General features: G+C 31.1%; 3 protein-coding genes across 4 annotated transcripts in view; 1 reads left to right on the forward strand and 2 right to left on the reverse strand.

Annotated features, from left to right (window-relative positions):
- Positions 1-56: 56 nt before the first annotated feature.
- Positions 57-1,651, reverse strand: LOC143206672 (ADP-ribosylhydrolase ARH3). 2 transcript variants are annotated; one of them, XM_076419329.1, is made up of 5 exons: positions 1,515-1,651; positions 1,237-1,412; positions 684-1,179; positions 418-604; positions 57-362 (listed from the first exon to the last, which is right to left on the reverse strand). In XM_076419329.1, exons 2-5 carry the CDS (start codon positions 1,394-1,396, stop codon positions 159-161), a joined length of 1,047 nt encoding a protein of 348 aa, XP_076275444.1. In that variant the 5' UTR covers positions 1,397-1,412; positions 1,515-1,651; the 3' UTR covers positions 57-158. The 2 variants fall into 2 exon arrangements, with proteins under 2 accessions (XP_076275444.1, XP_076275443.1); XM_076419328.1 differs by lacking the exon at positions 1,515-1,651 and having other exon boundaries at positions 1,237-1,468.
- Positions 1,652-1,671: 20 nt separating this feature from the next.
- Positions 1,672-7,935, forward strand: Dhx15 (DEAH-box helicase 15). Its single transcript, XM_076419320.1, has 9 exons — positions 1,672-1,852; positions 2,137-2,544; positions 2,705-3,051; positions 3,142-3,604; positions 3,754-4,028; positions 5,203-5,325; positions 7,066-7,256; positions 7,422-7,584; positions 7,649-7,935. Exons 1-9 carry the CDS (start codon positions 1,803-1,805, stop codon positions 7,774-7,776), a joined length of 2,148 nt encoding a protein of 715 aa, XP_076275435.1. The 5' UTR covers positions 1,672-1,802; the 3' UTR covers positions 7,777-7,935.
- Positions 7,936-15,708: 7,773 nt separating this feature from the next.
- Positions 15,709-17,084, reverse strand: part of LOC143206684 (A-type potassium channel modulatory protein KCNIP1) — a 77,371-nt gene continuing 75,995 nt past the window's right edge. Inside the window, exons 5-6 of the mRNA XM_076419342.1 lie at positions 16,176-16,340; positions 15,709-16,123 (exon numbers count right to left, since the gene is read on the reverse strand). Coding sequence (XP_076275457.1) covers positions 15,965-16,123; positions 16,176-16,340 — 324 coding nt within the window. The 3' untranslated portion in view covers positions 15,709-15,964. The remainder of the gene's footprint in view (positions 16,124-16,175; positions 16,341-17,084) is intronic.

Genomic DNA, 17,084 nt, shown 5'->3' on the forward strand with positions numbered 1-17,084 from the left:
TCAGCAATCCAAACCGATGAATAGTTTATTAATAGTTTGTAAATGAATGGACGTTGTTCCAGATTCAAAGAATTCAAGAAATAATTTTATTTCAAAACGGTTATAAAAATATTTAAAAAAAACGATATACATGTACATCAATATAACTCTAACAGTAATTAGCTTTTTAAAGCTTTTTTGTAAAGGGCATCTGCTAAAACTACAATGTCATCAGCTTTTTCACAGTGACTCAATAATTGTTTATTGATTTGATCTTCCCCTAAGAATGCTCCAGTTATAGCACCAGCCATACAAGCTATGGTGTCTGTATCACCACCCAATGTAATTGCATACTGCAGAGTTCTTCTTAGTATATTACTGGTCTAAAATTTTTACTAATTATAACCAGCACTAATTTATATAAATATATAGGTATACCTCTATTCGTGGTATGTCTCCTTGAGCTTTTAGAAAACAAAATATTGCTGTTGGGACAGATTCATAAGCTTCAATACCATTTCCCAAAGAATATAATATTTCATCCTCTAGTTCATCATCATATTTTGAATTTAATAAAAATGGAATTCTGTTCAATTTTTCCTGATATGCTGTTATAAAATGATGACTAAAATACAAATATTTAAAGCAGTTGTTGGCTTTTATTTGGGTATCCAAATATTATATTAAAAAAAAAATCAACTTACTCTTCCTCCTCAGATTCTTCCTCTATTATTTTAATTTTTTTTATCAATTCATTGCAAAACTCTTTTGGATTAATACTATTTTTTGGATCCATTAACAAAGCTTGATGGACTGCTATACATTGTAATAAAGCACCATTAACCCCTAAAGGATGATTGTGGGTTACTTTTGTAACATGTCTTGCTACATTAAGCATATTATTATAGTCATTATGATAATATAGTGCAACTGGAGCTATTCTCATCGCTCCTCCATTTCCATAAGATCCACTGCCATTGAATTGCTCTTTAGCAGGCTTAAAAATATCTTCATATTTTGAATTTCTTAATTTTTGAAAAATTGTTACAATTCCCTGTCCATATCCCCTTCTAGGTTCTTTGAAAAATTCGTCAACAAATAATTTAGATAAATAATTATAATCTGGATCTGGTTTATCTGTTAAAAACTGAGCTACTGACTTCATCATAGCTGTATCATCTGTATACTTCTTGAAAGGGCCTTAATTATAATAGACAATAATAAAGAGTTTGTATATTTATATTTCCAAATGTATACTTGCGAAGTCTGGCTTTTCCATTTTATCAAAATATCTCTGAATTATAATTTTGTCCCCACTGGAAACCGTTTCTCCTTCGTATGGACCGCCTAAACAATCACCCATTAAAGAACCTAATAAACATCCTCTAAATTTTCCTTGCAAAAGATGTTTATCCATTTTAGAGCTCAATAATCTGAAAGAAAGATACATTTTTAAAATTACCTTATTAATGAAATAATATAACCTATTATATCAAAAGTTAATGACCTATAATTAAATAATAATATATATTTACCATAAAATCAGTAATATTTTTCTGTCTAATAATTTTTTTTAATCTAATTGATAAAACATTAATCAATTGAATATAAAATATAATATAAAATTAATTGTTGGTATAACTGTCTGATGTCCGATCAATTTATATTTTAACGAGTGGTTATGCTGCTTGTCAATGTCAATTTTGATGTCGGCGTATAAAAAAGTTTGCTAAAAGTGTGGTTTTTATATATTTACTGTTTATAGCAGCATTGAACTTAATAATTTAACATATTAACGTTTCGTAGGAACTGTGGTATTAATTATGTCGAAAAGAAGAATAGAAGTTACAGATCCATTTATAAAGAAAAAAAGGTATGAGTTCACGTTTTATCATCAGACCTTGTGTGCGGTTTTTTAATTGTAATTGACATCCGTATATATAAGTTATTTCTTGTTTCTATATTTTTAATAAATAATGATGTATTATCAATGCATTGTCCGTAAAAATATAGCCGAGCATAACTTTACATAAAATTATTGCAAAGTGTTACCTATAAAATGTGATTTTTATAATTATAATAATATACATATTCAAAAAATTATAATCATATCAACTGCAATAACGTAAATAATTACCCTTCAAAATTATTTTTAAGAGAGGAGAAGGGATTACCTGTAGCAACTACTTCCACGCCCGTCACAAGTGGTTCTGTAAATCCATATACTGGGTTTCCTTATACTCAAAGATATCATGATCTATTTCGCAAAAGAATTGGACTGCCTGTTTTTGAATATCGAGCAGATTTTATGCGACTTCTATCAGAGCATCAATGTATAGTACTAGTTGGAGAAACAGGATCTGGAAAAACTACACAAATTCCACAATGGTGTGTAGAATATGCAAGAACAGTTGGTTGTAAAGGTGTATGTTGTACACAACCCAGAAGAGTGGCAGCTATGTCTGTAGCTCAGAGAGTGTCTGAAGAAATGGATGTTGCACTTGGCCAAGAAGTTGGTTATAGTATTCGTTTTGAAGATTGTTCATCATCTAAAACAATCTTAAAGTAAGTGCACTAATATTATCTGGTTATTTTTATATCTGGTGTTTAATATATGTATAATATTATTTAGTTATAATTGAAAAATAATTGAAAGATACTTTTAATTTACATTTTAAATAATTATTTAAAGGATATATAAAAATTTAAAATTGTTTTATTTTAGGTACATGACAGATGGTATGTTACTTCGTGAAGGTATGAGTGATCCGATGTTGGATGCTTATCAATGCATTTTATTGGATGAGGCTCACGAAAGGACATTAGCAACCGATATATTAATGGGTGTCTTAAAAGAAGTTATTAAGCAACGCAAAGACTTGAAATTGGTTATTATGTCTGCCACATTGGATGCTGGCAAATTTCAACAGTACTTTGATAATGCTCCTTTAATGAATGTTCCGGGAAGAACTCACCCTGTCGAAATATTTTATACTCCAGAGCCAGAAAGGGATTATTTGGAAGCAGCCATTCGAACAGTAATACAGATACACATGTGTGAAGAAATAGCAGGTTTGTGATTATAATATGTAGGTTTTCAGCAATTATTCTCATTTGAACTTTATAGTTATTTTTTTAACTTAAATCTGTATTTATCTATAGGTGATATATTACTTTTTTTAACTGGACAAGAAGAAATTGGAGTTGCATGCAAAAGAATTAAACGTGAAATCGATAATCTGGGGCCTGAAGTAGGCGAACTTAAATGCATTCCGCTTTATTCTACACTACCACCGAATTTACAACAGAGGATATTTGAAGATCCTCCACCAAATAAACCTAATGGAGCTATTGGACGTAAAGTGGTGGTATCAACTAACATAGCTGAAACGTCGTTGACAATAGATGGTGTAGTGTTTGTAATAGACCCAGGTTTTGCTAAACAAAAAGTGTATAATCCAAGAATTCGTGTTGAGTCTTTGCTGGTATCACCTATAAGTAAAGCTTCAGCACAACAAAGAGCTGGGCGTGCTGGCAGAACAAAACCCGGTAAATGTTTCCGACTGTATACTGAAAAGGCCTTCAAGAATGAGATGCAAGACAATACTTATCCAGAAATTTTGAGGTGAGTTTTTTCCGTATATTTACCTTCAACATACTTCTTCATCTAATACTGACCTATTGGAGACTAATATAATGAATAATATATATTATCTTTATTTTCTTTTACTTATATTTATATTTTATGAAATTTAAAGTATTTTTGAATTTCAGGTCGAATTTAGGATCAGTAGTTCTTCAACTGAAAAAGTTTGGTATAGACGACCTCGTACATTTTGATTTTATGGATCCACCAGCACCAGAAACCTTGATGAGAGCATTAGAATTACTTAATTACTTAGCAGCTTTAGATGACGACGGAAATCTTACAGATTTAGGGGCAGTAATGGCTGAATTCCCACTGGATCCACAGTTGGCAAAGATGCTAATTGCAAGTTGCAATCACAATTGTTCAAATGAGATATTGTCTGTAACTGCCATGTTGTCAGGTATTTATACCATGAACTAGAATTTATGTTTGAGTTTATGAAAATTGTTGGATGAGAGTGTTTTTTAAAGAATATACATATCACTGTTATGTTTGTTGAATATTAATGCCTGTTTAATCACTTAGATATCACAATATATAAGTTTTATATGTTGGTTTTTAAATATTAGGAATAGATTATTTTTCAATTAAGCTGGGTTTAGTAATAATTCATGGAATTAAAATTGATTTACTATATGTTTCCATCTGATAACTACTAGGTTCTTAAATTAAGGGATGACCTTGCCTTTTAAAATTGATTAAGCATTCCAAAGTAAACATTTTTTAACAATCCAAAGGTAAATCTAATTTAGAATACTTTGTATAAAAATATGCTTATACAGTGATTCCTATAAATTTTCATTAATGCTTCTTATTAAATGATTGTATGAGTTGTATGTTAGGTTTGTATGATTACTATTGAAACTAGAACCTGTTTTTTTGAAAATCAATTGATATGCATTTTTTTAGTTTTTTTATTTTCTATGGGTTTGTTCTCACATACTCCACCATATTTTATAAATATACTATGAGTTTAAAGAACTTATGCAACTATTTTCACATATTGATTAAAAGTTTATTTAATCCATCTAGATTTTCTTTGTTGGTCTATTAGGAGTTTCAAAACGAAGACCTCATGTATTTGATTAATTATGATTGGAAGTGCTTTATGCATGATGCAGTACTTATCTATTACTTACTATTACTCTTAATTTGTAACAACAGTAATCTTTATACATACCTTCAACAACAAATTTTTAGTTTGTTTTTTTTTTTATTATAGAATATTTTCCTGAAAATTTAAAAAGTAGATTAAATTATTTGATCGTACGGTGGATCAATGGAGGGCAAATCCTTTTTAAGAATAACATTTTGATTAAAATTTAATTAAACCACTAATAACATAATTAACTTAGTGAAAAACATATATATCTTTGCTACCGCTTAATAAACGTCAAACTCGATTTAATCGACATAAACTTTTCTGAACGCGTATTTCGAGTGGATCATTATGATTCCCGTAATACGTACGTGTTGAGAAAGGTTCTGACTAAAGGTAGCTCTGTAGGATACGTATGAGTGCCAGCACAACTATATCTGTTGGATATGGGCCCGCGCCCCATTCCAATATTTAGTCCCACAGTGTTTCGTGCGACCGAACGAAGCAAAGAAAGCCGCCGATGATGCCAAGATGCGATTTGCCCACATTGACGGGGACCACCTCACCCTGCTGAATGTATACCACGCCTTTAAACAAAGTATGTATATATTTTAGGTATTTATATATTTTCTAAACTTCTAGTTATGTTATATGCTGCGTACAGTGGTCTAATAGTACTCTTGAAATGGGGGAGAGAAAACAAGGTTGTAAATTAAATACAATTTATTTTCTCTTCGTTGAGTAAATTAATACCCAAAGACGAGTTGTTTAGTTAATAATAAAGAAAAATATATATACATTTAAAGATATTAATTAACATGTAATGGGAAAAGGATTATGATTCATGTACCCCGATTCGTTGAGAATATCTGGGTGGGAAACACTCTTCCAGCTAGGAACTTCTCACCCTGATAAAACACTTGTGTTTCGGACTCAAGGAATTCCCGAGAATTGCACGATTTCGGGTCTTCTTGATATTTATGGTTATGGACGCCACAAGGAGCCTTCTACCAAGTTTAACATCCGAAAGACTCGACAACGAGCCGATGGGAATCATCTTTGTTGAACACATGTGTTCTGTTTGCTTGGCATCTTTTTGCCTGTCTATTTTCACCAGACGTTCAATAAAATGCGAACGCTATGTTTTGTATCAGGTCATAATTCTTTTCTCATCTCATAAATATTAGGAACTTCAGTTAAAAGGTTAAAAGCTTTACATGACTGTCCCAACTATTAATAATAAATTTGAGTCGCAACATGTACGTTAAGCTAAATAATTCAATCTATTGTTGCAAGGCATATTCATTCAAGTGTCAGAAATTAATTTTTATTGTTTTTGCATCAATAGGCGTTTATTGAGAAAAATTGTTTCGGTTTAATCAAAATGATTTCCATAATTTTTTGCAGTGTGTCCATATTTTTTGTAGCATACACGATGTAAATTAAATTGATATATGTAGCTTTCAGCAGTCATGGTTTCATGCTGGTTATAGTGGCTTGTAATACACCAGTCCCTGATTATTTATCATCCAAGTGCAGAGCGCGAACTTGCGATTGCTTTTGGTTAAGATGATGTTATGATGATCGTAGATCTTCTGTACTAGCCAATTTTTATTTAATTGTGGATTGTTATGGCAATTTGAGCATTCTTAAACATATGATAGCTCATGTTAAGTTTTTCTATATCTTTGGGGTGTCTCTTCAAGTCTTAGTATACTAGATTGTTCAATAATCTTTGTGGTTCTATAGAAAAGTCCGATTTTAACTCTGAAATAAATGTATCGATATATTTTACATGGTCTCCCTCAAAAGTTTTCAGAAATATTCTATGGATGTTCCTTGCAAAGTAGTTTTTATTACATAGGAAAAAAAAGAAAGGAGTGCTTGAGCGTTCCTGAGCGGATCGCCATCAAATTTTGTGATAGTGCAACCTCTCTAAAAGTAGCGCTATTTTGGAGAACTATTTTTACATTTACCAAAAATAAATTGTTTGATAAGAAAATTTCGGAAACTTTTAAGGCATACTCTGTAGAGATACGATTCCCACGATTGCTATTAATTTCCTTTTCGTTGAATGACATTTGTAATCGACACATTAATTTTTTGACATGTGTTAAATGCAGCAGTATGAACAAAATCTAGCAAATAAGGTGGATGATGGTAAACAGGACATTTGATCCGACAGATCATATTTATAATCTGAGTTTTTCATTTGAATTTTCTATCTTCATTATTTGACTGATCTAACCTAATATATTTACTTTTATTTTATTACATATAACATATTGATGTTATTGTTTAATATATTTGGACTGTTTATAAAATAATCTTTTTTAAGGTATGGAGAATCCTCAGTGGTGTTACGATAATTTTGTAAATTATCGATCCCTTAAATCAGCAGATAACGTCAGACAACAACTATCGAGAATCATGGATAGGTTTAACTTAAAGAGAACATCAACAGATTTCACCAGCAAAGACTATTACATAAACATTAGGAAAGCCCTCGTAAATGGCTTCTTCATGCAGGTACGTTTATCCTTTAATTCGTGTTACATTTAGTGTAACACAGGTTGTGCATTGGAAAAGTTAGTGTTTTAAATTGGGATTGAGTGGTTAATGCTGGGTAGTGATGAAATTAGAACTTTTTCACTGTACACACTATAGTATATAGTATATTCTTTTTTTTTTCAGGTAGCACATTTAGAAAGAACTGGTCATTATTTAACCATTAAGGATAACCAAATTGTACAGTTGCATCCGTCGACGTGTCTAGATCACAAGCCAGAGTGGGTGATTTATAATGAATTTGTTCTAACTACAAAGAATTACATTAGAACGGTCACAGATATTAAACGTAAGTATTAAATACAATATGTATAGTATGAAATATATAGTCATTTTTATATAACATGTTTTAGCTGATTGGTTGCTGAAGATTGCTCCACAATATTACGACTTAAATAATTTTCCACAATGCGAGGCAAAGAGACAGTTAGAAATAATACAGACCAGGATGGATTCCCGGCAGTTCCAACAAGGATTTTAGCGTGTTTCTTTTTTGTACTGTATATTTCCTTTCATTATATAAGTTTATGAATATATATTAACATTTCAATCAGTTGCATATACCTGAAATAATTCTATCACGTTATTTTCCAAACATTTTTTATGTGTAATAAATAGTTAGACTATTAATATTTTCAAATTGTAACTTTTATTTAATTCCCAAATTCTTTACTTCCTTGTGTTGGTTGGTGTATTTATAGATGTTTTTGTATATGGATGGCTTAAGATATGAACGATGACGATTTGATTTTATCAATTGTAAGAGGTATAACTTAAAATAAAATGTTGGATAGGGATTTTTCAGATTATTTCTGATTCTATATCAAAACTCTTCTAAAAAAGTTCTACATTTTTGGATTAGTTCGGTCCCGACCTTCATAGAGTCAAGACGTGTTTTTTCATTCCCGAAAACGAGTCTTCGTAAATATCAAATAAAAATACATTATATATTTTTTACGGTCAACTCCGGTTAACGGTTTCAAAGAACTCCCAGGTACAGGATACGGTGAAACGGCCAACCCAAAGTGAAGGAAATACGTGCTTTCAAACAAAAGACGTTCTACGTTTTCGAAAAAGTGAAAGTTAATGAAAAAAAAAAACATTTAGTTATAACAGTACAACATGATGGACAACAACGTGGATTCGAATATATTATTGAAAGAAAACAAAGAATTAAGAACGAATAATGAGCGTCTAAGGATATGGCTGCTATCCGTTTGCAACGGCAAGGTTAGACTCAAGATGCACCAAAAAGGCATACTAATTATGCAGACTGACTGCTTATGACTACTACACTGATGAAGACGAACTAGCATTAGAGGTAGGGGAACAGTCTAACTGGACCGAAGTAACAAACAAGAAGGATAAAAAGAGGAAGAAGCCTGAGATGACGCCTTCGCCAATCGCAAAAAGTGCTATAAATATTTAAAAAAAGAAGCAAGAAGACAAAATCCCTCTGCCCCCTCCGATCAAGGTAAGCATGTTGGCAATTTTAATTTATTTAGTTCACAAATAAAGGGAATAGCCTCTGACCGAATGCAGTTTAAAGCTTTGTCTAACGATGATATTAACGTAACCCTTAGCAATGAAACGGACTACAGGAATCTAAAAAAGCATCTCATTGAGACGAAGAAAAACAATTCATTCAATAAACTCGAATATCACACTTATCAGTTAAAAAATGATAAGTGGTATAGAGTAGTCATTAGAATGGCGAAAAACAAATTAAAACTTTTCCATTGTTCTACATAGACATGACACAAAACGAAAATAATACATACATATACCACAATGCACAAACTGTCAAAATCTTGGACACACTAACATTTTTTGCAGTAGGAACCAAGATGTGTGAAATGTGCCGGTAAACATCACACAATTTAGTACAGAAAACAACACAATAGTGTAACGACATGCGTGTTGTGCAATAAAAAAGGTCACCCTGCCAATTATAAAGAATGTGCAATATATACAAAAAAAAAATAGAACTCCAGCCAAAGAAAATTACAGCAGAACAACGCTTAAGACAAATTAAGAAAGCCAAAAACTCTGAAACAACATCTACCGTTGAAAATAAAAATCCATGAAACCGTAAGACCATCGGTCAAAAATATAAACGCCAAAATATCAAATGATAAACAAATTGATACGAAACCGCAGAAAGCTGCGGTGAACGAGCCAACTATCGTCGATATGATGAAGTTGCTCAAAGAATTCCAGACTGAAATGAGACAGAAATTCAGTCAGCAGACAGGGTGGAAAAATTGGAGAAATTCGGATTGGGGAAAACTACCCAAAACGAGCTAAAGAGAAACCATAATGAGTAATTCGTTTTTAAGAATTATAACTTGGAACGCAAACGGACTAAATCAAAAAGTTCGGGAACTAGAATTATTCTTAAAAACAAATATGTTATTTATATAGCTCTCATATCGGAAACACATTTTTCTAAAAAAAACTACATTAAAATACGGAGTTATGATGCTTACTGGACACTACACCCCAGTGAACGGGCTCGAGGCGGAACAGCTTTAATAATTAAACAAAATATACAACATTTCAAATAAGAAGAGATTAAAAATGAAGAAAAATAAGCTACGATAATTAGTATCGAAAAAAATTGGGCTGAAATAAATATTGGCGCTATATATTGTCCACCAAGACATAAAATAACACAACAACAATATAAAGATATCTTTTCAAAATTAGGCCCACGGTTTATTATTGGTGGAGACTTTAACGTTAAATATACAGCTTGGGGTTCACGAATAATAACACCTGGAAAAGGAAACGAATTACTCAAAGCCATTAACCTTACAAATTGTAATTATCATTCAGGGCGCGAACCCACTTACTGGCCCACAGACAGTAATAAAGTCCCAGACCTACTGGATTTCTACATTACAAAAGGCATCTCATTAAATCAAATTAATACAGAAAGCTTGTGCGATCTAACATCTGATCACACTCCAGTATGTAACCAATGAAGAACTGCACGATGGCCTGGAAATCAAATGGATTTGCGAAGTTGTCCAGGATTTCGCCTTGAAACACGAAAGAAGATTATTAAATCATACTAACGTGGAAGCAATACAACTGCTGGACAGCGCGCAGGATGTCAGGAGATTGAAACGAACAAAACCATACGAACTTATATAAAGTGTATACATTTATTGTAAACTATAGCTATAAGTTAATGATTAATAAATAATTATAATTTTATCATTGAGGAATACATACTCATGTATTTTCTCGCACTCGTCTTGCTTGTTAATTAATCCAAGTACATAGGAAAAGTAGTAATAAATTAATTGTAAATTAAGATCGTACTAAGCGTATCTAATAAAGATGTTATAAAAAAAAATTGGATTGCTAAATATTTTCATCACTATTGTTTGTCAATTTTTATATTACTCGCCAATTAAGGTAAAGGTTTTTAAACAATCTTATATTTCTTATAGCAAGAGAATAAGGTAATTGTACTGAGCAGAAGTATTGCGTATATATTTTACTTTAAATTTGCTCTTGACATTCTAACATATTAAATATTTATTTATTTATTACAATAATATTTTATATTATTTTTATATATTAGTATGCATATGAAAATACATGAAAACATTAATTAGATATCCAGGAGCTAACTTTTTTATGTAGCTTACAATATACCGTCATTGATGCTAAATTACATTAGATTCTTCTAATTATATTTCTAGAAACTTTATAATTTTGTTTTCAAGCATTGCCTCTTATTATGTAACTTGTAAACGTGGGCAATGTTATCAAACCGAGTAAGTAAAACTCAATTGTGAAAACATATGTTATAAGCCAACAAAAAACATCATTGGTTGAGAGTTTTACTTTTTCTGCTTAAATCAAAGAAAAGCCTTGTTCTATTAACAGTTAACACATTCAAGTGATGTATATGTTAGAATGGAGGGTGGGCACGTGGTTTTTACAATAAAACTACTGGATTCTATTATGGTTTATTCGAGAAGCCAGCTCAGAAGAGCATTTAATCGCCCTTTAATTAGGACTCTTCCTTCTTCCTCAGGCCATACTCGTACTAAGACTATCCCGATTTGGCGGCCGCTCAACATTGTTAGGTGTGGGGAGCGGATCTCCATATTTCTTGGAATATTCAAAGGAGGCCGCATCCCAACTGCTTACGGCCAATAAATGGCGTATGCTCACATATACTTGCTTGCATATTTAGATGTTAATTAGTCTTAATTTCAGGCCATAATCAATCTACAATTAATATTTAATAGGTTCAAATGTTGAACCGATTTTTTTATGCTTGTGCGTATGCAGTATTTTTATAATATTTTATATAATTTGCATTTTTGGTCAGTGATACTTTCCTATAGGACAATAAGGTTTATCACGCCAACTAACCAGGCATCCATAAATATATCGACCCGGCACTTTAGACGTGGGCAAGCAGTATTTTTAATTGTTTCTATGTAGCAGCGTCAGTCAGGAAGTCGAATATACAGATACATCCTGTTCGACAACGTAACAAGAAGTCGAAGGTCTTCTCGCTTAAATATATTGAATGTTGCTATTTGTTGTTAAACTGAATGCGAGAAATACTTGACTGCGTCTGTAGAGATATTCTGTTAATTTAACCAACTGATTTGAAATTCTTAGTTTAGGATTCAATGAAATCAAATTCGGAATTGAAATCAAAACGCACTTATTATTCCTATGGAATAGGATATTATCCGCCTTTTTATTTTCTGAAAATTAAAACTAAAATAATACCTGGGTATAATCTATAGGTTAGTATAATCTAGTTCTAGGGCTAACTAAGAATAACTCCTTAGTAAAAAAACAGTATTGTCCAAATACGGTGCTGCCCGATGAATGACTTTTTGTTTCAGTTGCTATGTGCTCAACAGTTGTAAATGTTGTGTTGCTTTCAACTGCAAGAAATAGCCCCTTATTGCGCCACACTCAGGGAGATTGATATCTTTCCTTATTACTTATTTTAGCCTGTAAACACTAGACTTTTGCGAAACGCACACTTTCATACCTTTTTGAGCCGTGCTAGTTACAACAATGCATAAGTTTAAATCGTCTAGAATCATCAGAAACGTTTACCGCTGTGGCATTAACCCCACTACCAGAAGTTCAGCACGTGGAAGAGAATCCGTTTATTCAAGACTATAATATGCTAATTTCAAACATATGGTTTTAATTTATTTCCGCACCGTACTCTTGTTAGTCAATTGGAAAATTTCGCTCTTTTCAATAATTCCAAATCATCAATCAACCTTTTATTAATTGTAAATTACAGGGTTCTTTCAATTATAATAACGTTGAGCGTATTCATTTCACGTATTTACTTGATTTGTATCTGCTGCTGTTAAATATCGCTAGGTATTTGTTGTGATTAATGTCGTAAATCAAGATTGAGATCCTGAACTGATCGGAATTGCATTTCTTAACATCCCTCAAATTAAATGAGAACCTCTCAAGCAAGGGCTACATCTAGTAAGAACTAGTTGAGACTCGCTATAAAATAATCTTTATCCTATATAGCTCTTTAGTATTAATCGTCTTAATGTTTTAACCTGATTGTTTTTTTTACATTGAAGAAGGTATGAGGAATTAATTGGTCACGCCTTTAATTTAGGGTTCTTACCTTTTTATGCCATTACTTTTACAACATAGCTTTTAATATAATTTTTAAAATCTACTTTTGTTACTATTCAATAGACATTTATGAAATGTTGCCTTAGAAATTATTCTCTATTCTTCGCATATACTCGGTGAAACGAAATTTTTATTTAGACTGGAAGCTTTCAAGTTTATTAAAACAGGAATGAACACAACACCAGTTATAGTTTTAAAGCTACTTCGTTGGGCATGTAGTTTTTAATCTGCAGTTATATATACGGTTAGGGCGTTTTAAAAATTAAAATGGGTACCTATGCGTAATATTTCAGTTAAATAAAAAAATATACTATTATTTCTTTATGCTTTTCGTTGTTTAATTTTATTGAAGACTCGAAGTGGCTTTAAATAATAATTAGTAATTATAGAATTTAAGAATAAAATAATTGGGAAAAGACCTGCTATTTAATCAGTAATTAAAGAGGTCCATTATCTTAATGTTATCTTATCTTAATATAATATATATATATATATATATATATATATATATATATATATATATATATATATATATATATATATGTATATATATATATATATATATATATATATATATATATATGTATATATATATATATATATATATATATGTATATATATATATATATATATATATATATATATATATATATATATATATTTTCTTTTTCTTTTCCCAATTATTTTATTCTTTTACTTTTGTTAATATTTTAGTTAAATTTTACCAAACGTATGTTATTTAATTAATACTGATAGCCACTACGACTCATTAGATTTTAACAAGTTTTATTTTCACTTGTTATATTTGTTCCATATATACTACAACGCTGTCTTTTGCTATTTTGATAATTTATAGTTATGTTTGTTATTTTCGAATTCTATGTTTATGTTTTTAATTAACGTTTTAATTTAATAATTTTTTAACGAATTAATTTAATCTGTATATGACCATGAGAAATTGTAAAATGACCTTATGAATTATCGATTTCGTTCCAATTCACACTCCAAGTAATATTCGGTATGCTAATTACACTGTCGATTACCAAATTGCTTTATCTCTTATAGTTTCCGAGATATGGACTGGACTATCGAAATTTTACATTTTTGGCTCTGCTTCTAACTTGGGCCAAAATTGTAAAATGGTCTTTTGAATTACCGATTTTGTTCCTATTAACATTCCAAGTAATATTCGGCATGCTAGTTACGCTGTCGATTACCAAATTGCTTTATCTCTTATAGTTTTCGAGATATGGACTACCGAAATTTTACAATTTTGGCTCTGCTTCTAGCTTGGGCCAAAATTGTAAAATGGCCTTATGAATTACCGATTTTGTTCCAATTCACATTCCAAGTAATATTCGGCATGCTAATTACTTTGTCGGTTACCAAATTTCACTATCTCTTATAGTTTACGAGATATGGGCTATCGAAATTTTACACCTTAGGCTCTGTTTCAAAATGTAAAACACTACTTTTTCATAGGCGATATAATAAAAATAAATAAAAGATAATAAATAAATATATTGTAAAGCTGAGACGACAAATTCAGTTTTTGAATATGCATTAATCCTAGTATCTATTGGTATACTATATTTTACTAGTATAAAAATAATTGAAAAACTTTTGCAGAATTTATTGTACATGTATACAAGGTACATAGATCCTAATAGATAAAAATAAGAATTTACGAGGAAAGAATTATAGGTGGTGCGAGAAAACCAAATGTAAAGGAAAATTAAGTAAAGTTATCATTATGAAACTATTACATATATCTGACATCAAAATCGTTGGATGTGTTCTGCAGAGGATAACTCTTCAAGGCTCTCGTAAGCAAAATGGCGACCGCTACCAAATGTGTTGGTTGCCAGAAATCATCACAACGACATCCAAATATAAAAAATGTCTCCATATACTATAACACAAGTTTCATCAGAATCTGTAGAAAGTTTGCTTTCTATAGCAGTTTTTGTTCATTCCCCAATAAGAGACTGTCTGATAGTACATTTAAAAATCTAGTGTTCATGAAAGGAAATTCTTCTTTTACTGGTTAATAGATTGGGCTGAATCATTTTTATTCTATTTACATAATCTAACACCTGACGATATTTTATAATATGTATTTTGTGTTTTAAATAAAAATATTTAACATTACTGCATTCTGTATTTTGTAACTAATTGCGTAAAAATACATATTAGTAAATTTAAGAGACATTATAAGTGTTCATTAATGCAAATTTAAATTTCTTTTTAGTAATGTGTTTCAACTTCCAATTCAGTAATTATCTTAATTAATAATCGTATTCGTATTGTGTTGAATTGCTTTTCACAGAGAAATAGCTTAAATAATAATGTAAACAATATCGTTAACTAAATTTACTTCTCAAGGAAATATTACACGCCATACATGTTCGAACTAGATTGTTGTAGATTGTAGAAATGTTATTCATTCTATATATATTATATTTCTTTATATTTATATTTGCTCGACTAGTGAATCAAATACTAATATTGTTTGTTTTAAGTTGATTTCAATCGTTTTTTTTTCGATTAAATTCTGTTTCGAAATTATTTGTTCAGTCAAATTGTTCTTTTGAAATTAGTTATATTTTTATTGTGTTTTAAGGGCAGTAGTTTAATCAATGTGAGTATAATGTCGAAATAAGGGATAGAAACAAGAATAAGTTTAACAAAAATCCACATTTAATTGTACTTTTATGTTTTATAATACTTTTACATAAACAATAGAAAAGATAAAATATAATTGACAATAACGTATATGTTAAAAGTAAAATTTGTCTCTGTAACGCACTTGAATACAGTTTCTGTCGTTTTATTTTTGGTATTACTTTAAATATTTTTTTTCTAATTGCGAACTGGTAACTCTTTTTTAACACAGTACTAAAGAAGGAAGATATCTCTTGATCCGTTGATTAACGATTTTTTTAAATCTTAAACACCCAAACGTTCTTGACAAAATTCGACGAATGACGTCGATCCGTTCCCTATCATCACAGAACGCAGTCGAACATTTGCAACGATCTGGTAATGACTTCGTCTTTAAGGCAGGATTCCATGAATTCTTCTATGGTTATGACGCCGTCTTGGTTCAGATCTAACTTTCGGAAGACACGATCTATTTGTTCTCGAGCCTTGCGGTCCTCTTCAACCTTAAAAACAACCGACTCGTTATACGTTAAAACCACATGCAAGATATTATACCTGATGGGCTCGTCGACCCATCAATTCGTGGACAGCGATCACGATTTCTGATAACTCCCCACGACTGATACATCCATCTCCATTGATATCATATAGTTTGAAGGTCCATCGCAATCGTTCATAGACGCTACCTCTTAGTAGCGTCGATAACGTTATCAGCAAATCCTGAAATTTAACGAAACAAACATTAATAAAATACCTGTAAAATGAAAAATTAAAAATAACCTCTATTGTTAGGTGCTTGCATGCATTCTGATTATATAATACTTATTTTAAAAAGGTATTTATTAAGAAAAATAGGTAACAGTTCAATTGAAAAGTCCCCGTCCTGACACATAGATGGCGCTACTAGAATTAAATCCATATGTTTTTAATTAGCCCTAACCCTCAAAAGATGCGTGTATAAATTTGAGAGCTGTCGGATCATTAGTTTGCGAATTATAGCATTTTGAGTGAAGCAACTTTTTGTTATGGTGGATAAATAGGAATTTCACCTGTTGATAAAATATTGCTTTTTGAAGAGAAACAATACAGTTGAAGCAAAAACTTGGCTTGATGTCGAGTTTCAGTGTCCGGAGACTCAGGAAAATCAACCATCAATGAATGGTATGTTAGGTTTAGACGTGGTGAAATGAGCACCGAACACGGTGAACGCAGTGGACCAAAAGAGGTTGTTACCGACGAAAACATTAAAAAAATCCACAAAATGATTTTGAATAACCGTAAATTGAAATTCAATGAAACAGCAGACACTTTAAAGATATCAACTGAACGTGTACATCATATAATTCACAAATATGTAGGTACGAGAAAGCTCTGTGCAAAGTGGCTCCCGCGCGAACTAACTTTTGACCAAAAACAACGACGAGTTGATGATTCGGGGCAGTGTTGGAAGATGATCAAGCGTAA

The sequence above is a fragment of the Rhynchophorus ferrugineus genome, unplaced genomic scaffold (assembly GCF_030347505.1).
Source record: "Rhynchophorus ferrugineus isolate W39M unplaced genomic scaffold, kcgeb_rfMv2 rfM1, whole genome shotgun sequence".
In the NCBI taxonomy this organism is placed as follows: Eukaryota; Metazoa; Arthropoda; class Insecta; order Coleoptera; family Curculionidae; genus Rhynchophorus; species Rhynchophorus ferrugineus.